This window comes from Sturnus vulgaris, chromosome 1 (genome assembly GCF_052056855.1).
Source record: "Sturnus vulgaris isolate bStuVul1 chromosome 1, bStuVul1.hap1, whole genome shotgun sequence".
NCBI lineage: Eukaryota > Metazoa > Chordata > Aves > Passeriformes > Sturnidae > Sturnus > Sturnus vulgaris.
Window position 1 is genome coordinate 83,438,307 of NC_142243.1, and position 21,640 is coordinate 83,459,946.

The 21,640-nt window shown below is 39.6% G+C and overlaps 1 protein-coding gene across 1 annotated transcript in view; it reads right to left on the bottom strand.

Annotated features, from left to right (window-relative positions):
- Positions 1-21,640, bottom strand: part of TRIO (trio Rho guanine nucleotide exchange factor) — a 243,123-nt gene that overhangs the window by 23,058 nt on the left and 198,425 nt on the right. Inside the window, exons 35-39 of the mRNA XM_014872340.2 lie at positions 10,588-10,880; positions 8,882-9,052; positions 3,914-4,009; positions 1,681-1,829; positions 938-1,004 (exon numbers count right to left, since the gene is read on the bottom strand). Coding sequence (XP_014727826.1) covers positions 938-1,004; positions 1,681-1,829; positions 3,914-4,009; positions 8,882-9,052; positions 10,588-10,880 — 776 coding nt within the window. The remainder of the gene's footprint in view (positions 1-937; positions 1,005-1,680; positions 1,830-3,913; positions 4,010-8,881; positions 9,053-10,587; positions 10,881-21,640) is intronic.

Genomic DNA, 21,640 nt, shown 5'->3' on the forward strand with positions numbered 1-21,640 from the left:
AAAAATTAATTCTGTTAGCAGGCATTCCCACTGCAATAAAATTCCTCTTACATTTTCCCATAGTCCCATCTTAGCTTTGGTGTCTACACAGCTGCTTCACTGAGCAATACTACCATATATTAGCCTGGGAGTGTTTTTAAATTTTGTAATATTCATGCAACTCTATTCCTTCTTTTTTTCCCCCAATAGCTCTATTCCTAAATAACCAGGCCTGGTTTTGGTTTACCGAGCATGTTTTGATGTCCATCATTTTCACCAGAAATTATGTTGTTATTAACAAAAATATATCTATTCACAGACTCCTAATGGACCCTTTAAATACTGTAAAAACACTACCACAATGCTGATCATTCTTTTCCTGCCAGCCTCCAAAACAGAGATTAAGAATTAAACTTTATTAGGCTAAAATTCACCGTCATGCTCATTCTTTCTACTATTCCAAATGCATTTTGTTGGTAGCTGAAGACTGAGTGGAGATGTGTGATGTTATCTCATTTTACAGCAAAGGAGGCTAGGAAGTCTAAGAGAAGCCTAGCAGTAGGAGAGGAAGGAGGACTTTCAAATCTTGGATAGTTGTTCTGTATGCTGAGGTACAATGTTTTGTTTTTTTTTTCAATTTAGACCTGCTAAATAAACCCACTATATACTAGGATAGTATCAGGCCAGAGGTAGTGATTAAAAAAAAAAAAAAAAGGCAAAGAATTACACTCCTCAAAAGAGCAACAAGATGAACACAGTAACAGGAAAAAAGAAGTAAAATCTGATGTAGTATCTTAATACATTATAAGCTTACAGGAGGGAAAACTCAGGATGTAAACTCTGACATTTTTAGTCTCTTCCTGTGTTTCGTTTTGAAAAACATAGGTTCAAGCTGCATAGCTGGTTAGTAACACATTTTTTAAAAACGAAGAAATCAAGAGAATTAAAAACATCGTACCTCAACTACATAGCCCAGATCTCGCACATAATCTCGCTCTGTCTCCACTAATTCCTGTAAGACATAGCTACAGTGGAAGGAAAAAGGTGAACAAATATTAAAAAATGAAATAGATTTTTCAAGAGGATTAATAGAATACAGCTTTTTCGACATTTGCAGTCACATATGTTTGATACAGCTGAAATGGAAAAATTAATGTACATTGGTTCTTAGCAAGATACTGCTTTGACTTTGAAACTGGACAAGGCTTGCTTCTGTTTATCTAAAGTCAGATGTTTTCTTAAACGTGACATTAAACATTTAACTATTGTTTAAAATAAAATGCTATTATGTCTCTGGTCTGGAGACTCTTAGCTATACTGACGGTTATTTCTACACACAAGTTTAAAAAATTTGAAACCAGGCATGTTTTTATTCTACCATGGTAACAGTTTACTGCTACATAGAGAAATTAAGCATGGGTTGGAATAGAATGAGGGGAATGACCATTTTTTTCAAGCCTAATAGACCTTTGGACATTTAAAGATCAGCATCTTCCCAAATAAATGAGAGTGACATGCAGCAGAAGTCAAACACAGGTATGACTAGAATTAAAATCACAGATTGAATGTCACAGAGAAATGTGACCACGTGCTTGACATCTAATACAAGTCCTCCCTTTCAGACTAACAGCTTCTGCTGCCAGTTCAAAATAAGTATTGTTAAAAAAAATAAAAAGAAAACTTGTAAAAAAACGGTCTTACTGTCGTCTCTTTAAGGAGCTGGATTTCCTCTCCTCCATCTCATCTATGGGTGATGAGGAGGATAGAAGGGAGTTATCTGAAGGGTTGAAGGATGGACTGCTGCTGTCTCCTTGATCTACCAACAGGGAACTTGGACGGTCCTCCAGAGCCTGAGAAGGTATTCAAGACAGTCAGCAACAATGATTTATTTCTTCTTTATTCACAAGACACATTACAAGCTGCTGTATATGGCAATCTATGGGAGATCAATTCCTTTAATGTATCTTGGCAAAGCAAGTCACAAGCCTCCAGGAAACCAGGCAACAACATGACTTTCCGTGATAACTGAGCCTTTGAAGCACACTTGAGAAGCACATTTGAGATCAGAGTTCCCTTCATAGGAAAATAAAGGAGCTGAACTGGTTTGAGCAGCAATGGCTAAAAGTCAGACTCACCTGCTCAGGATGCAAATACATCTATGGTGGAAGCGACACAAATGTGTCTTCATGACTAGGGATTAAATTATATTTGTCATATTTGACTTCTGGCATAAACAAATTACTTTCAACAATAAATCTTTAAAGGAGATTTTTATGATGTTACATTTTTAACTCAAGAGAAGTGAGATGTTTTGGTTATCTTAATATCTAGCCAAAAATAGCATCTCACTGAAGAAAAGAATGACTTCTATACTGCCAATGGTGTTTTTGAGCTTGTTCAGATCCTAGAAAAGAGCCTCTGTATCCTTTTCCTTCCTTCCTACACTATCTTCCTTGCATGGATTCCACAAGCTTCTGTTTGTATAAAAGATGAAAAAGCAATAGGAGGAAGTAATATGAATACCTTCTATGAAGTATTAATTGGCTTTCTTTAATTCAAGCCCATAATCTTGGATCAAGCTACAGCTATGTATCACATTTTCCTTGCATGTGATACAGCCTTATTGCAAGACACATTTACTTCACCAGGGTGGAGTTCAGCTATAATCTTTTTTCTCTCCCTGCAAAAAGTAAAAACCAATAATGATATGACTAGCCCAAAACCCAGGGGAAGCCGAACCTTGGCTAAAACTGTGAAATGAGAACATCTTCCCCAAGGGCTAATGCATGGATCATTAAGTTATATCCACTGCCAGGCAGCCTGAAAGACACATGGACTACTGAACTTTCCATTTACAAAAGACTGTTGAATTTTCTCATGGATTATTTTATATTCACCCTTCTGGTGTAAGAGAAGTAAAAATCAAAGTTAATACCCAAGAGAGTACAGTAATTATTTTATGCAATAATGTAATTTTCTCTGAATGAGAGATCAGAAAATAAAATTTCTAGTTCTGAAAGTCAAAGCTGCTTTAATTTAGAATGAACCTGGAAAATATCAAGTTCTGATAACATGGGGCTGCCATGCAGCAATTCTTCTCAGTTTTCACAAAGGCACTTCCTATTGAGCCCAAGATGAGCTACGCTGCAAAAGCTGTATCTAAAGGTTTTGAGGAAATCCAGAATTGCTGAGGGACCTCTTGAGACCATGTAGTCCAATCTCAAATGGAGTCAGCCCCGGAAGCTTTTCCCAGACTGGGTGAAGCTGGATTTTGATTACAAAGGGCCTTCCTGGAATTAGGCATATAATGAGAATCTTCAGAAACATTTAAACTTTCAAACATGTCAAAGACAATCTTCAGAAACATGGAAAATTTAAAACATAGAAACCTAAAAAACTGACACAAATTCCTCCTACTTAATTTGTTTGCAAGGATGGAGGCATTAACTTGCAAAACTATCTCGATTCTTATTTATTTCTTCATTATCATGTTGCCTAAAGAGCAACTAGATAACATAAATATTTCTGTTATTAGGGTTACCTGCTTTACTAACCTTGTAAGATGTGCAATAAATTTAGTTTCAGGGATTGTTCTCATAAAGGTCTATTAGTCTAAGACCCCCGGATCCTTGCATGCATTCTACTAATTGGACATTTTCTTTGGACTAACAGGGCATACTTAACAAATTTTATACCATCTCCTCTCTTCCTTTTATTTATTGTTTTTTGGTCCTCTAAACTGCCATTTACCTATTTAGTAAATGCTTTTACAAAAGAGTATGTACAAAATGACATCAACCCCGAAAGAGACTTTTGAAATAAGACAGTAAATTTTAGAAGTCAGTGCAAAATGTGCAGGTTTTCTTTGAACAGCAAGCTGGGATTTGAAGACACAACTTCTTTAGACACATGTACACCTGCTGGTCAGTCTCACCATTTTGCTTTTGACGAGCTCTTCAATTGCACTGACGAGTTCTGCAGCACTGGGCGTCTCGGAGCTTGTCGGCCGCACCAGCAGTCGAGAAGATGTCTGTGCAACGACACAAAGCAAGGAGAATCCCAGAGTTAGCCCAGTACTTGCTCAAGGATCAAGAGACTTCCTCCATTTCTCTTTCAGACAACAGTACCTGACAGGTACAGCGTCATGTAACACTAAGCTCATCCCTTCCAACTTGAGCAGCTGGAGTTGCAAGTTTCAAATAAACCCCATAGAAGTTAAATGCTAGGACAAAAATTCCTGTTCCTACATACAATAGAAGTCGAGGAAATATAATTGCTGATAATTCCTGGCAAAGAGCTATGAAAATTGCCTGAGCTGACCCAATGGACAACAGTTTGTTAACCTATTTTATTGCTGCTCAAACAAAGCAACAACTGCAGAACACTAAGAGAAATCAAGAAGACTTGAAATAAAGGAGGGAGCATTATTATGTTAAGAAAAAATACACCAGTAACTCAGGGGCATTTAATTTTCTAAAAGAGCTGGAGTATATTGCCCAGATTCAGATGGGAAATTGAGCTCACCATTCCTTGTGCCATCCATTTTTCCCAATGGTATGTGTAGAGCACAGAAGATCTCTGGCCTCATAAGCTATAAAATGCCAGTTTATAGATACAACTGAAGGTAAAAGGTGTTCACAGTAAAGGATTCTGGGAGAAGGCCATTAAATTCAGCCTCAGTAATTTGCAAACAGAGTTGTTTGCATATTACATTTATCATTTAGTAACTGGAAAGTGGAAACAGGGTGCAATATGAACTGTACTTCATATTACGAACAGCAGAGTGAACATCATGCAGCACAGGGCAAGCTGTCCTGCAAATGTTTCCAACAAAGCAGACAAAGAAACAGCACAAATAATGACTCAACACAAGAGGTTCAGCTCAAATCAGGCACGGGTGTAACAGGACTCCCCATAAGTAAACACAAAAAGAATATACAGATTTTAGGTAGTTTGCCTTGTATTTGCCTTATTTGGAAAGGAAAACAGGGGTTGGGTAAGCAAAGGAAATACAGATAACTTTAAACGGAAAGATATGGGAACTGAGCCAAAGCAGAGACAGAACACAAGTCAACATAATGCTGCATCAGAGTTTACAAAAAGAGAAAACAAAAAGCGAAAATAATTAGTTTCATATTAACACAACTGATCTTGAAACTTTTAATACTGCTTATCCAAAAATTAAATGCAAACAACTTGTAAACTGCCACCAAATGCAAATCTGTGACGTGTGCAACGATTCTGCTGAAAGAGAGAAGGCATATAGTGTGCAGATGAGCTCTTTGGGGAGAAAATAGCTGTGCTATTTAGTGCTATTAGACAAATCAGCATGACCTAGAACATGATGTTTGCATGCACACCAAAAACTGAGCAATCCCACAAGCTAGCCTGTCTTTTAGGCAATTTATATGCTCCTGACATCTGACTGTTGACCAGGTTTTCCACAGCTGTGCCTGTATGTGGGTTTTCACTTTGGATGCAAAGCTCAGGTTAGTCTTAAAATACACTGTCAGTACTCTGTTGGGGTATGTAGGATGTGAGGTAAAATTTCAGAACTGTGATTTCCAGTGCCTGTGGTTATATCACATATAATCTGAAAAAGAAGGAGCTGCATAGATAAAACTCCTTGCTGACTTTCCTGATGATATAATCTGGGAGCAGAATACATCCATTGCTCAGAAAAGAAGGGAAAGCTGGAGGGAGCAACCGACCTCACGCAGGTACGAGATGCTGCTAGGGCCCCACAGCAGGCTGGGAAGGGAAGGAGAAACCCAGCAAACAGGGAGTTTCCAGCACTGAGCAGGAGCTCTGGAGAGGAAGAAATGCTTGCAGGGAGGCAGAGATGAATGCCAAGTCTCTGAGGTCACAGAAAGGAGGAGACATTCCTTGGGATCCGGAGTAGCTGAGCATCCCAAGAAACCACCCAGCATGGCAGGAATGTGAAGGACTCCACCCAGAACGCAGACAACTGGGAACTTGTTTGCAAGCCTTTTATTAATCAGTAATTCTATCAATAGAGCCAACTACCTTCTCCTGGTAAAACTGCTTTGGCTTCTCACTTCTGTGCTCCAATAAAGCATTCACTTTAAGTGCTAGAAGTTGGTGGTGCGTGGACTTCAGGGAGGCACACACAACCTCCCAGGATGCCCCATGAGGGGACCTTTTGCCTCCCACCATGAAGGATCAACATTGCATAATAACAGCACATTGCAGGAGAATCACCATTTACATGCTTTGAAAGATGATGGTATAATATTAACTTTACCAAGTTTTAACTTCTCTGAAGTCTTGTCTAAATGTAGTTTCAGCTACTCTAAAAATGGTCCCAACATGTTTTTACTGAAGTGGGTGCATGTTAACCTTTTAAGAAGTTGTGCTGACTTTGGTTGGGGTAGAGTTAGTTTTCTTCACAGTGGCTGGTATGGGGCAGCATTTTGGATTTGTGCTAAAAAAAGTGTCATTAATGCAGAGATGTTTTTGTCATTGCTGAGCAGGGCTTACGCAGAGCCAAGGCCTTTTTTGCTTTATTGTGCTGCCCTGCTGGTGAGGAAGTTTGGGGTGCTTGGGAGGCTGTGAGGAGACACATCCAGGACAGGTGACCCCAACTGACTAAAGGGATATTCCAGACCATGTGACATCATCTGCAGAATATAAAGTGGAGGGAAGGAGGAGGAAGGGGGAGACATTTGGAGTGATGGAATCTGTCCTCCCAAGTCACTGTTAAACTTAATGGGGGGCCCTGCTCTCCTGGAGATAGCTGAACACCTGCCCACTGGAAGCAGTGAATTAATTCCTTGTTTTGCTTAGCTTGTGTGCATGGTTTTTGCTTAATCTCAATACACATGTTTTCTGTCTTTTACGTGACCCATTCCCTCCCTGATCTCACTGATGGGGGAGTAAGCAAGCAGCTGGGTGATACTTGGTGGCTGGCTGGGTTTAAACCACAACAGCAGTGAAAATGAAATTTACTGGAGATGGAAAGCTACTTAAGGAGTCTTTCTCTACTGTGGTAGGGGTCTGACTTTGCACCAGAAATACACAAGTAAGCAGACACTAGTTTTCAAGCATATCCCTTCACATAAGTGTTCTTTCTATGTAAAGAAGTCTGTAATGAAATTCATTTTTCTGTTGAGACCTTTTTATAATATCTGTATATCAACTGTTTTCTGTCACTGAAGGAACACGCAAATATGGCAGGTCATCAGCAAGAGCTTAAACATATTTTCACCAACATCATTTTCATCTTACTCTAGCAAAAAAACATTCTCTCAGCTCTGAAGGCTGGCCTGTTTTTGCTTGTTTTGTTTCAGGAATATTTCCCAATACATTAACTCTTCAACTCATATGTTACACTTCTTCAATTCAGAAGACATGTAGGAATTGAATACACACAGAGTATAACAACCAGCCATTTTGATCCTACAAATGACAGCTTCAGGGATGAGTGAGATTCCCACTGAAAGGCAGTGTTTTTAAAAGAAAAAAAAGAAAAAATAAATAAAATCCACCAAAGTTATGAATAACATCTGCACCACTGAGAACAGAGAGCAAGCAATCACAAAATTCACTAACAATATTCACTGCTGTAGATTACAAAGGTTAAAAATGTTAAGGAGCAAAATGGCAAGAAAGCAATAATGTGCATTTTTGCTGCACAAGTCCAGATTATTTCCATTTTAAACCCCTCTATTTCCAGACTTCATACTTGTCCCTTAAATGTCGGATCCAGATAAAAAATTGAAATAAACTCTCTCAATGTATCAACATTGTAACATTAAATAAAAACAGATCCTACGCAAATAAGATTTTCTTCATGGAGTTACTACCTACATCCAAGGTGTTATTACCAGTGCAAAATTTTTACCACCAATTTTAATGTGCCTTTGTGAAAAACAGATGGATTATGTGCTGGTTTTGGCTGGGACAGAGTTAAATTTCTTCACAGTAGCTGGTATGGGGCCATGTTTTGGATTTGTGCTGGAAGCAGTGTTGATAATCAGGGGTGTTGTAGCTGCGGCTGAGCAGAGCTCACACAGCACCAATGCCTTTTTTGTTTCTCACCCCACCCCACCAGCAATGAAAATGGAGGGGGCACAATCAGGACCAGCTGACCCCAACTGACCACAGGGATATTCCAGACCACATGGCATCATCCTCAGCATATAAAGCTGGGGGGACGAAAAAGGAAGGGGGGGACATTTGGAACAATGGCATTTATCTGCCCAAGTCATCGCTACACCTGATGGAGTCCTGCTCTCCTGGGGATGGCTGAACACCTGCCTGCCTGTGAGAAGTGGTGAATGAACTCCTTGTTTTGCCTTGCTTGTCTGCATGGCTCTTGCTTTACCTATTAAACTGTCTTTATTTCAACCCAGGAGTTTTTCACTCTTTCCCTTCTGATTCTCATGGGGAGAGTGGAACAGTGACTATGTGGGGCTTAGCTGCTGGCTGGAATTAAACCATGACAATTATTACCCCTATTTGGTAATTCCTTTCTCTTAGGCATCCCCCCTTTCCTCCCCCCCCACCCCCCAAAAAATCACCCAACAAAACCCAAGAATAAGAAAAGGTATGATTATAAAACAATTAGACTCTAGTCACTAAATATGGCATCAGCTAAACTGATGTAAATCATCCTGTGAGCACACAAAGCAGCCCATTTCCACATCTGAAGTGCTAGCACAAAAATTTCTACACTTGTGCTTTTAAAATAGAGAAGGATTTAATTCATACTCTGTTCATAGAACACCCATTTAAAGTTGTCTAGAGGGCAGAAGTGATTACTTCTGTCTACCACGAAGCTGTATTATGTACATTTTCAAGACCTTTGGAAGCAGAAGAAAAATCTGTGCAAACAGAGGTTATGTCATGGTGTGAAGCATCCCCCAGGTCCTGCTCCTACCTTGTCATCCTGCGAGTCGGGCTGGAGAAGGCTGTGTTGCTGAATTGCCATGGGAGGAGGAAGTGGCACAGCATCTGCTCCCTCTTCGCCTTCCTCCTCCCCGCAGCTCTGCATGCCTGAAGAGGACGACTTGGAGAGAGTGCCACTGCTCAGCCCCTCGTTCCGACCTCTCTGTAAATAACATCAAGATGTTCAAGCTGTTATCTCAACAGCATGAAGCTTGTTATCACAAGCTCGTTCTAAGTCCAGCAGTTTCAGAACAAGTCAAGATGCCAAAGACAGTTTTCAATGTCTGGTAAAAATGAACTGAAATACTAAGAAAAAGATGTTCAGCTGAAACTTACTACAGAAAAGTGTTATCAAAGCCATGCTTGCTTTTCAAGTTCAGTTCTGTAAAGAGAAATCTGTATCTCTCTGAAATATGTATCTTGCTCTGTATCACAGCAAGACTTCTAAAGGACATAAAAAACCCTTATTACAACATGACGTATTTAGTCAATTATCCTTTCTGTATCCCACAAGGAACTCTGATTTCAAGTACCCAAAGATTAATGTACTAATGTCACAGGATAATTTATTGACCTTTACAGGAAGACAGCATAGATGGCTATTGTTTTTATCTGACTTAAGGCACTGGCCTTAAATTTTTCCCTCCACTCAAAGAACTGCAAAATAACAGATACTGCCAAAATGATTTTACAACTGCAGCACAAGAGGGTCTTTTTCTACAGCCTGACATTCAAGGTCAGAGGCCAGTATTCATTCCTAACCAACATCTCTCAATTAATCATGCTGCCAAGTCTTTGGTCTTTCCTTTCCTACACTTACTGTGGAACTTCACTAGTGTTCCAAGCGTGTAGAAAAATACGTTGGGAGGAAGAAAAAAAAATCAATAAATAGAAAATTGGGCAACTGAGACCGCTTTTCTGTATGGTAAGCACCAAAATCAATAGTCAGAGTCAATCTAGTAAAAGGGTATAACATGCACCCAGCTGTGCCCTTGGAAGCAGTAATATGACATTCATTTCAGCCTGAACCACAGGTTTGTAACAGAGATTTTGGCTGTTGTCTGCACCTATCTGGAGGCCAGCTTTGTTCATACATCAGTTCCAGACTTCGAAGGAGAGGCACATGTTTGTGGGAAGAAGTGAAGCCCCCAGTAGATGTCCTTGGTGGTAAAATTTGGAACAGCTCACGATTTCCTTATCTCCAATGAAAACTATGCATATTATTTAAGTAGTGATAACTGGCCTACGTTGAAGAGCCAGTAACTTTTCTGTGCTCTGACTCTTAGGCAAGGTGCAATTAGAGCTTTAAGCAGTTAAGCAGCTCTCTCTATACTTTCCCTGATCCATCAACAAGAAAAGCAAAGGAAATACAAAATTACCTGATTATTCCCAGACCTTGAAGCACCTTTACTCACAAAGCCTAAGAGACTAAAGCATAAGAGACTAAAACCAAAGGATAACTTTTTATTCTCCCATTTCTCTTTTTAAATTACAGGTGCTTCACTAACACTCTCAGAGGGCACAGACTGTGCCTGGCGCAGGACTGACACAGAGTACAGCGGTCAAGGGTGAGCACAGGGCACGTAACACTTTGCTCCACTGCTGGACAGTCAGGTGGGGAGACAACCTTCACTTGACAACATTTAGTTCCTTGAAAAACATACACACAGGTCTCGGGAAGCTGCCTTAAGCACTTACCTCTTCAACAGTTTCATCTTGAGGGGTCGCCGCGCTGTCATCGGAGTCCTTCTGAGAGCCTGCATCCGCACTTTTACGGACCTCTCTGCTTTTCTTATGCTTGTGGGCCAGTTTTTTGACGTGCCCGTCGGCTTTGCCGCTGCTAAGGCGCCTCACAGGACTGGTGAGCCATTTCCTCAAGGTGTTGCCAGGGCGCTTGGGGCCCGGGGAGCTTTGGGCACCGATCATGTGGGGCTGAAGTGATGTTACAGAGGCGGGAGGGCTGGCATCATTGCTGGAGACCGAAAGGGAGTCTGCAAAAAAGAACAAGGGGAGCACTTTTTAAAGCTGAAGCACTGGAAAGTGAGAAACAGGGCAATGTAATAATGGATATGGAACTGAATTTATGGACAAATCAATGAGATTTTTTTGAGGCAACCTGGCCTTTAATGACAGCACAACCATCAGTGTCCATGCTGCACATGGCCATCCACGGATAAGCACCATTGATGTGTTTGGAACAGTCAAGCTTCATTAAGTGGTTCCTGCCTCAACTATAATTCCTACTTCCCACTGCTGATACTTATTTCATAGTGAATTATACTTTCCATATGTCATATAACTTTATGGAAGCATATGCTTGTTTTATCTTTTAATGTTTACTGCTTTGAGCAAAGACATGAAGGGTAACAATAATTGCCTCAATGAGATAAGCAAATCGTTTTTCAAACACACCAAATTTAATTACAAATGCTCCAATTACTTTTGTTATATATACATTTCCCCTACCCTTGGGATAGAGGGAAGAAGAAACCAGAAGACAGTTAAATGCCTGTCTTTTGCTTAAATTTTCTCTGAGTTTTGGCTTTGTTTTGTTTGTTTCTTAAAAAGGCACAAAGCAATGTTTAAAGGCCCACTTGCTGAAATCTCAGGATCAGCAGTAGTTCTCAGCATGACACACTTGAAGTTCTGTAATCAAACAAAGGATACACTTTTCTCAAGACATAGTTAAATGTGCATGAGGTCAAAAACACTTTCCCACCAAGGTTCCTGTCACTTGACCAGAACTGTATGCTTATGAAGAACACCCACTGGTTAGCTATTGTGAGGCTAGATTTCTTTTTTTTCCCCCATGCAGCAAAATGCTGTTTCCCCCAGCAACTCTCTTTTCCTAAAAATACACTTTTTTGGGGGGGTGGGGGGAGGTGGGGGTGTGAAGTGGGGGCCTGGAAACTTGTAACACCACTCTTAAAAACATTGTCTACCACTAGTTTATTAGCAACACTATCCTAGCACTATCCTAGGTTGTTAAATATGTTTTTTTTTTCCCCCTGTGTATGCACTTTTGTAGACAGATAGTTTACATAAGGATGACATAAATAATGTTTTGTTGAATGTTTCTACTGCTGGGAGTTAAATGCAGTGTTTGTGTCCCTTGAAGCTTGACACAGATGTTCAGGTCACCTCTTCTGGCAGCTTTTCCCAAAGAGGTGTACTGCCAGTCTGACCAGAGATAGTTTGAATTTTGTGGAATAATGTGGTCACATTGATGTAGGCGTACACTTCATCATAAACATCCAAATGCTTGGATCCACACACAAAAATGTGAGGCTGTTCCATTTCCACAGAGGACTAAGTGGAAATTATGGTTTTGGATGGACATGGGGAAAGAGACATAAAATGTAGATATGAAAAGTTAGGAGTTGTCATTTTTTCTTTATGTTCAAGCTGTTTCACAAAGGGCACCCTTTCCTTGGAATCCAAAATGTGATCTATCATGCTGTTTATGAAAATGTTTCTCTGTTCCAATAAAACCCATGGCATGTCACCATTAAGATACACCAGCTCTGATGCCAAGAACCTTTGTAGCTTATACTTTATGAACACATACATAATAATTGCTGTTAACCACCACTTTCATCATGTTTCCATGAAGCTGAAGATAGACTGAAAGTATGCTTTATAAAGTTTGTCTAACAAGCCAGCTGCTAACTCTTTAAATCAAGTCACATCTGCAGAATTATCTTCCAGAAATAGCTGTAGCTGTTGTGCACATAGGTGAATTCACATGGTGCCATTAACCTGGCTTCAAGGCTTTAAGTAATGGGTATAAGCAAAAAAGCAGATACAGAGCAGCACTAGTTGTCTTTGTCTCCAAATTTTGGGAGAGCAATGCTAAGAACTGCTACATTATTTTCTTGCTGAAGTGGAAAGCATAAGGAAGAAATTAATTATCTATAACAATGGTTTTAAACTTGCAATCTGAGTATCCCTCAAGGCACTGGGATTACTGCTTAAGGGTTTTCAGCATATATGCAAGAAAAGCAAGCCTACCAGCCATCAGTATCCACATCATGACAGATTTTTGACTTTATTAAAAAAACCCTGATCTGCTTATTAAAAAAATTCCAAACAAAACTTGCAACCATCTGCAAGCTCTCCACAGGAATCCAAACAATCTCCTATTAAACCTCTGTAAGAATTTAGTTTGACTGCTCTTTCACTAAACTTATCTTTACCTTTACTGCATCATGTATTTTAATTATTATCAGATGCCTTGTTTCAGAAATCACGGCAAACATCAGCTGATGAGTATTTCAATAATTAACCTTCTGCTACTCTGCTAGCAGACTACAGAATATGAGAAAACAGTGATGGTGTTCTTGTAAGTAAGTTTCTTAAAGCAAAAACTAAATGCCTTGTTTCCAAAACTCCCAAGTCTGAAGATGTTATAACTACTTAGCCAAACTTTTCTTTCATTTGTATATAGTTTTCCTCTCAACAGCAGTTCATACAAGGTTCCTTCCACGCAAATAAAATAGAGAACATTCACTCGTTTACATAAGAAGAAAAAGTTAAGCCTTCACAGAAGTTCACCATGTACTGTTTTATATTTTTATATCTGTTGCATTTCTTTCCTTTGCAATTACTCCTTTCTAATAAAAAGGCAGCATGGTGGTGCAGTAACTGCATACAATTGACTTTTACATAAACATGCCTATTCCTAAGAATATAGCATGCCTCCAGTTAACAAACCCCTTCTTTGTATAAAGTGTGTTCCATCTCCTCAGATTTTCACACATCCTTTTGTTAAGCTACAGCTAGCAACTACCGAATTTCTTGTAAAACCAAGCAGTACAGGACAGAGGCCCTGAACTGTGGAAGACAAGTATTTTTGTCTGACTGTATTTCTGTTGTACCACTCCTAACTCTTAACCCAAGAGTTTGTGGGCAGGAGGAGGAACAAGAGCACAGAGAAATACACTCAGCTCAAGCAGAGAGGATCTAAGAGACAAAACAATATAAGCCAGACATGTTCCACAGCACATACTTCAGCCATATCCTCCCACACAACATTAGTTTTCATTTGGCGTGCAGCATGTAACTGCTTCTTATCTTCCCTTCTGCATGACTTAATATGAAACCCTTACTGAAGTATTATTAGGGCTTCAGGGAATCACAAAGTGGACATCGTGTAAGAAGTACACTGAAATGATAGCACTGTTCCACTTTGCACTTTAAAGCTTGAAATCACTCAGAGAGAAGGAAAATCAGTAAGATTGGGGACCTTTGGAGATCAGCTAGACCATGGCCACTGCAGGGTGTACAGGGTTGCATCCAGGCAGGTTTCAAGTATCTCCTAAGGAGGAGACTCCACAAACATTCAGGGCAGACTGTTGCAGGGCTCTGCCAGCCTCACAGTAAAGCAGCTCTTCCCCATACTCAGATGGACCTTTCTATGTTTCAGTTTGTGCCTGTTGTCCCCTGTCACTGGACACCAAAAGGAGCCTGGCCTCATCTTCCTGAAACCCATCCTTAAGATACTTGTATGCACTCATAACACCTCTTTTTAAAATACATAAAAATACTTCATTGCTATAAAAGCATCAGCCTAAAGATCAGATTTTATTAAACAGGACATTAAAAAATACAGATTTAAAATAATCACTGTTAACCTGAAAAGAATACCAGCCCACTAGGCCTCTTCAGAGATCAGATCTGATTTTTTGCCCCTCCTTCAATTTGCAGAAAACATCTCTAAAGCCTCATAGCTGAGTTAACACTCACTAGAAATATTCCATGTCGGTGTTTTCCCAGTGAGACCCTTTACATCTATTTTCCCACCCCAGCCAACAGGCATCCAGATTTTGCACTTACTTACTCCCATCTGTTTCCTCAGGACCCCAGTAACAATACTAAAGCACAGTCATGTACAAAACCTGGGTGCCTGTGTTCATGTATTTATGTAGAGACATTGCCAGATCGAAGCATTAGGGAATATCAATATCCAATTATCAATATCCAAGCATTTTCAAGAGCACAGAAAGACCTTTCACCTTCACTGCAAGAAGAGCCCCATGGGAGTGTCTCATTTCTCCCTGTTCCATCACTATACACAACTTCTATCTATACAATCAGGGATACAGACTTGGTTTGATTGATTACCATGCTTGGGATTGTTTACACTAAATTGGCTTTGTTTCCTTTATGACTACATAGAAAATTGTTTTTCTAGTGTTGCTCAAGAATATTTTATTACCAAGATACGCTAAGAGGAAAAAAGGAGTATTCAAAATTGAACTGAGAACAACATGGGATTTAAAAACCAAAACAGATGGAATAAATTTGGGGTATGCTAACCCCAAATGTGTTTCAAGTACAGTAAACTTTCTAGTGAGAATCAGACTCCCTTGTAGAAAAAGATAAATGAAACAGATGGACATCTTGGAGAGAAAAAAACCCCAACCTACATAGAGCAGTCACACACAGCAACACCAATCCAATAAGAAACCACCTAATTTAATAAAATCACTACTTGTTCAAATAGAGAAAAGTTTTGCAATTCAATAAAGTACTTTAAAAAACCTAACGGATGGGCTTTGTTTTGTAATTCATAGCCACAATAAGAAAAGAAGGCATTTAACTGCCATCTCCCTGAAAGTAAAAACCACATATGTTGCTCTGGTAGTGAGGTCAGAGGGTTCACTCAGAGTCCATAAATATATTTTTGAAGCTAAAGGGCAGGCAGCATGGGTTCTGACCCCTTCAAACTAGAAGATAAAGTTACCTCCAACAAACAGGCAAATTTTTGAAATGGGAAGGGAAATGGGAATTCTCATTCTAGTCCCAGCTTTCTTAACACTAGAAACATGCACATCTGTGATTAATAAACTGCTTTTTTCCCTAAAAAATAAATCAGCCATGTTAAGCTAGTTGATGACTTGAAAGACTCTGCTCCATATTAACTATTTCCATATTGCTGTTTTTTGAGTTTTACTGCAAGGGGCTACAGAACCCTGGACTCCCTTACCTAGGGAATCAAACTAAATCTGCTTGATGCTCTGCACCACTAAACATAAAATGCTCCATAATAAAAAATAAGAACATTTCACAGTCTCTGGATTGTGAAACAGCAATGGGGCAAAGACTGAAAAATGGAGCAAAGCAAATTTAGTAACCCTGACTGGCATGTCATTCTGCCACTGCAGATCTGCCATCCACCATGGACTTTAGGGAATAAAAACTCAACCAACCAACCAGCCAACCAAAGCCCAGAAAACTCACCAGGAGAAATCAACCAGCTGATCAATAAGATCTGCTGCAGGTACATTATGAATGTTTGGGGAAAAGGGCTGTTTGTTAGTACAAAACACAGTGAGCACAAATCTACTGTGATGTACTTAAAGGTTCAATATGCAAAGTGGAGTTGACAAGCATCTAATGACAAAAGTTCATAAAAGCCTGCCTGCATACACTTGGTATTAGATGAGATGAGGAAGGTGTGAAAAAAAAGAGTGCAAGGATCATTTTAGTCATTGGATACACATGCACTTTGTGCCTGGGAACTGATTGTGATATAAGAGGTTACCAGTCTGCCATGTACAAGACCATTCAGATACTTTTGTATGCGTCAGGAATTCTATTTCTCTCCTTCTGGGTATCCTCTTAAAAATATCCTTGCTGCCTATTTTTTGCAAACCAGTACTGGAATGTACATCAAAAGGCATTAGATGTGTTTCAGCTTTTAAAAAGCCCTCATAACAGCAGTTACCATTTAAAGACAATGCAGCTTAAGCATTATCAGGCTTGCAAATGGGGCACCATGCCCTTTGGGAAGCACGAATTTAATTTGTGAGGTACAGTAATATAACTTGCATAAAACTAGTTTCTCAAAAAGAAAAGTTTAAAAAATTAGAAAATGCAGAAAGCTAGTACTCAATACATGGAAGAAAATCCCTCAATCATATTTGTGTCCGGAGTGAAACAAACAGAGTTTTCATCTCTGGTCAGCAAACATTTCTTTTTATTTATTTCAAGTTATGCACTATGCTGAAATGCCAGTTTGTAATCTTTTCAGTATGTGAATAGACAAAGAGTTCAACTCCTTACCACATCTTCCCTGATTAATAAATTACCTATATTAATTTTGACCCATACAGTCACTAGTTCAGAGCACTTAGATTTACATGTATGCAATAATTAAGTCTTCCACGTCATCAAAAGCTGATTATCTTAACATCAGACAGACTGGAATTCTAAGCTTGAGGCTAGACAGTCTTCAGCTTCTCTTAATGAGATACTAAACTGCCCAACAAGCAATTAAAAAAACCCCAACCCTGCCCCTAAGACTGTCATCTTAATGACTTCCAAAGGTTTTCTAATATTGAGAAAAGTCATTCAACAGACATATTTGCCCCTGCACTAGAGAAAGGAATTAAGAAAACCTCTGAGTAAGAACAAAAAGAATACACTGTTCATTTGAATTAAAAAATTAGTGGCATATGCCTGAAAGGCTTAACACACTTATTGCTATCATTAATTTTTTCTTAATATCTTCTCCTGCCTTCCTACCCCATAAATTTCAAATCAAGTTTTTGTAAACCAAGGTTTTCCATTTAAGCTTTTAACTAGTTTCACATGCATTACAGAGTGTACACAGAGAGAGCTGCAAATACAACCGCTATCTGTGAGCTAAACATCATCAAAATTCAGATGGGAAAAAAGCCTCCTCTTAGAACTGCTGGACAACTTTGCATCCACACCTGTGTTGTTGGTTTTTGGGGTTTTTAAGCAGGAAGAAGGCATGATAGTGTGCCAGGTCAACAAAAGTAGTTCTGTTTGTGCTCCCTGGAATTCAGACGACAGGGAAATAAAACCTCAAATCTAAATCTTGTATACTGCTACAAGCACAAGGCTGCACTACAGAAATGGAGAGTGGACTTAGTGGAGCATTTCATTCTTTGCAGTAAGTTGTTATTCTCTCCTGTTTCTGGAGAAAAATACATTTTGTGTCACAAGTAGGAAGTATTCAGACTTTGACCGTCGAAGTTTAGTTCCACAGTTTGTGAAAGCCACAAGCTTTTAATAGATTAAATCTCAGCTTCCCTCTATGCAGCTTATATTTTAATAGGCAGTGTCTGGATTTCATCTGTATTCTTTTGGCCACCTGTTTGTTCAGATTTAAAGACAGCTTCATCCATGTGCCTGGCAGGACTCACCAAGGACAGATTTATGCAATTTAGCATTATTTCTCAGTCAAGTTCTCACTCCATGTCAGTGTACTGAGCCATCCTCTTAACAGCTCAAAGCAAGAAGCCTGATTAATATGATTGTGTCCCAATGGAAAGGAGGGTGCATTTCCCCTAACCACTCACTGCACAGGCACTTGCATGCTTTTATGTAAGAGCTAACGAACAGAAACATGTTCTGATTTTCAGGCATAGGCTCTCTTTTTCGTACACAACCTCCAGCAAGTTCGCTCAGGCCAGCTGGGGCCCTCGTCCAGTTACTTATCTCCTGCACTTCACCCATGCCTCCCCTCACAGGACATCATTTTACATCAGTGTGAAGGGGTACAGATTATTTGCTCTGCAGACCTGCAATGGGCAAGATTATCAGCAACAGATTTAAGTTACATACTAACAACTCCCTCATAGGGGCTGATAGATACCATGTAATGTAAGAAAATTAAGGTGACACCCTTCTTTCATTAAATAGTTGAGAAAGTTCTTCAGACTAAATAGTGAAAGAAAACTAGAGAAATACTGCTTTTCTATAATAGCAAGCAGGTTTTCCCACAGTACCAATGTATTTTCCCTATTTTGCTTTAAACACAATAGCTTGTAAGGTCAAATTTATCGAAGTTTCATAAAGACTACTACATTACTTTTTCAAAGCATAGGCATTTTTGAGCTTTACTACAGAGACACGAATATTTTAAACAGTCTGTATATGCTATTTGAGCTAGATACCTAGTATCAATTATATATCCAACTATTCCAGGAGGACCAAAGGAGTAGATCTGATGAAGGCCAGGCCCAAGCACTCCTCCCTCCAGAAGAAGGGATGCAGCAGGAATGGCTGCTCCAGGCGCAGGGCTGCTGCCTCCTCAGTTCCCTGAGCGCAGAGGGGCTGTGTACAGCTGCTCTCGCTGCTCCCCAGCACTGCTGCTGCTGGAGAGCTGAAGATCTCAGCTCAGGAAGCTCTGGAGGGCACAAGACAGCTCCTGAAGGAAGCCGTGGGAGCTGGCAGCACTCGCTCCCTTCCAACTGCACCATGGCACAGCACTCCCTGCCTTTGACAAAACCAAGCAGCCACCCACTGCACAGAAATGACATCTGAGGCAAAGAATGGAAAAGAAGGAAGGAGAAACTTCAGTCCTTAGCCTCGTAAGCAGCACTGGTGCTTAAGACACTAGATGGAGTTTAGCTGACTGCTGACAATCCATCCATCCATCCATCCATCCATCCATCCATCCATCCATCCATCCATCCATCCATCCATCGTGCTTGCCACGTGCAGCCTGGCTCCCAAGAGCCACGCTAAGGGATGCCAGCAGCAAAGATGCAGCTCTGCTCATGGCAGAGAGCTCTATGCCACACTGTGAATGGGAACCACTCCTGACAAGATTCGTGATGAGCAGATCAGACTTTAATTGGAGCAACTGCACAATTAATTCTGCTCATCTGCTACTGAGCTGTAGGGGTTTTATCATCTGCTACTCTAATTTTTGCTGTAAAGTAAATTTTTGCTCAGAAATGGATAAAAATAAACTCCAGTCCTAGAAATACAGCTCTGAAGGAGCACAGCAGCTCATCTGATATGCTTTGTGCATCAGTCCAGAAGAGGAAGATTATGAACAGGCATGAAACAAAAATGTCCATATCGATACAGATAACAGAACAGCCAACCAAAAGGGGGTGGAAAAGGGATGCATTCAGCAAGCCCTCAGCTCTGCTGAAAGCAGAGAAAGCTGTGGAGGAAGGGAGGGAGAGAAGCAAGTCTGCAGAAACTGCATGAGGAAGAATCATGATCTCAGATGTTATTTAAAGCAACACATGCCATGCTTCCCTGTGCAAAAGCTCATCAATGCAGGGCATCCCAATGGAAGGAATTTATCCTATGCAGATTTTAAAACAGCCCCCAGTACATCAAGGAAAAGGTCGTATACTGCTAAGATATTGCAAAAGCAAGTTTCAGCAAGTCTGATCTCCAAAGGAAATAGAGAGACACAATTTTGCTGTACTACTGAAATTGAGAATGTACACACAGATAGGAAGGAAATTAGCTTCCACCACTTTATGTAACCAATATAAACAAGTCCCACAATTACAAAGGCTAAAACTAATTCCACACAAAATTTGCATAAATGCTGGGCCAAAAGTATTTTTTCCTTTTGTCCAGAAGTTTGAAAAAATTGGAGCAAGTATAACCTCTGTCACGTATTTACAAATGCATGATCTCTAGAAAATGAAACTAGATGCATTTTATTCTCTCTCGAAATGCCTTAAAAATTTCCAACACATGAGAAAATCTCCAAAAATTCTCTCGTAAAACTGACAGAATATATGATGAGTCAATAAACACTTTAAAACACAAAGGGTAGAGTAGATACTATTAACAATTGCTAAGCATACCTTCAAGTGTACTAGTAAAGTTTATAAAGAGACAGTACATAGTGTTAGGATTAAGTTACAAAAATAAATGAACCTAAAGAAATAATGTCTTTATCAAATTTCATTTGTTTTAAACCCTTAAGTTATTAGACTACTTGTACTAAAAAAATACTTGTTTCCTGTTCACCTACTGCAGTTACACATTAACCTAAATACACATAATAATCCAACAGCAATTTTAACAGTCTCTTTTTTCTTTCCCCCCATCCTCTTGATTCAAAGCAGAAGAGCTCATTAGAACAACTAGCAATTGTTTGGAGCCACAGCTTTAGCAACAGCTGTACAAACACATCAATCTCAAGTTAGGAACTCTGCCATAAACTCAATAATAATAATATACTCATACTGTTTAGCTTTGGGGCTATTACAGCAACTTTGGTCATTTTCTCTTTCCAAATGTTATACTGTTGTAGCCCTCAAAAAATACATTGAGAAAGTAACTTAGGGAATTGGGATGGAATGGCTAAAATAGTGATAAAAATGGGTCCTATAAAATTCCTACAGATAAAAAAATTATGTTTCCTCCTTATCCAATTAATTATATTAGTGATAGAGATTAATTATACAATGACATTTGCTCCTTACCCTATTAACTGGTATTAGTGATAGAAATTCATTGTACAAGCATTACTTTGCATTGTAAAATGTTGACCTTTTTGGTGCACACACTGTCTGGAACCCTTGTGGCCATGCCACTGCTTTCAGCCTCCCCACTGCGTAACAAGATGACTGTAGGTGATGACAGACTACTTCCTCCCAGTGCAATCCCACCTCAATAACTGCATTACCAAGAGCAGACTTAGATTACAGTGATTAGAAACTGAACTGGTTTTATGGTTTTTGTCTTCAGGTGGGAATGTAACCTGAGCAATCCAATGAGAGTGCATGTGATTTTAATAAAGGTCAGTCACAGTGGAAATACAAGAGTTTTTTTAAACAGACTCACCATCAAGGTTGACTAGCAGAGAGCTATTCAAAGTTGCAACGCCTATCTGCTGCAGAGATGCCTTTTCAGGATGAAGTATTTTAAGAGATTAGTCGGGGGAAGAGACTGCTCCACAAATTCATCAGTTTTGAATATAGACTGAATTAAAAGGGGAAAGGTAACTCCTTGGTAT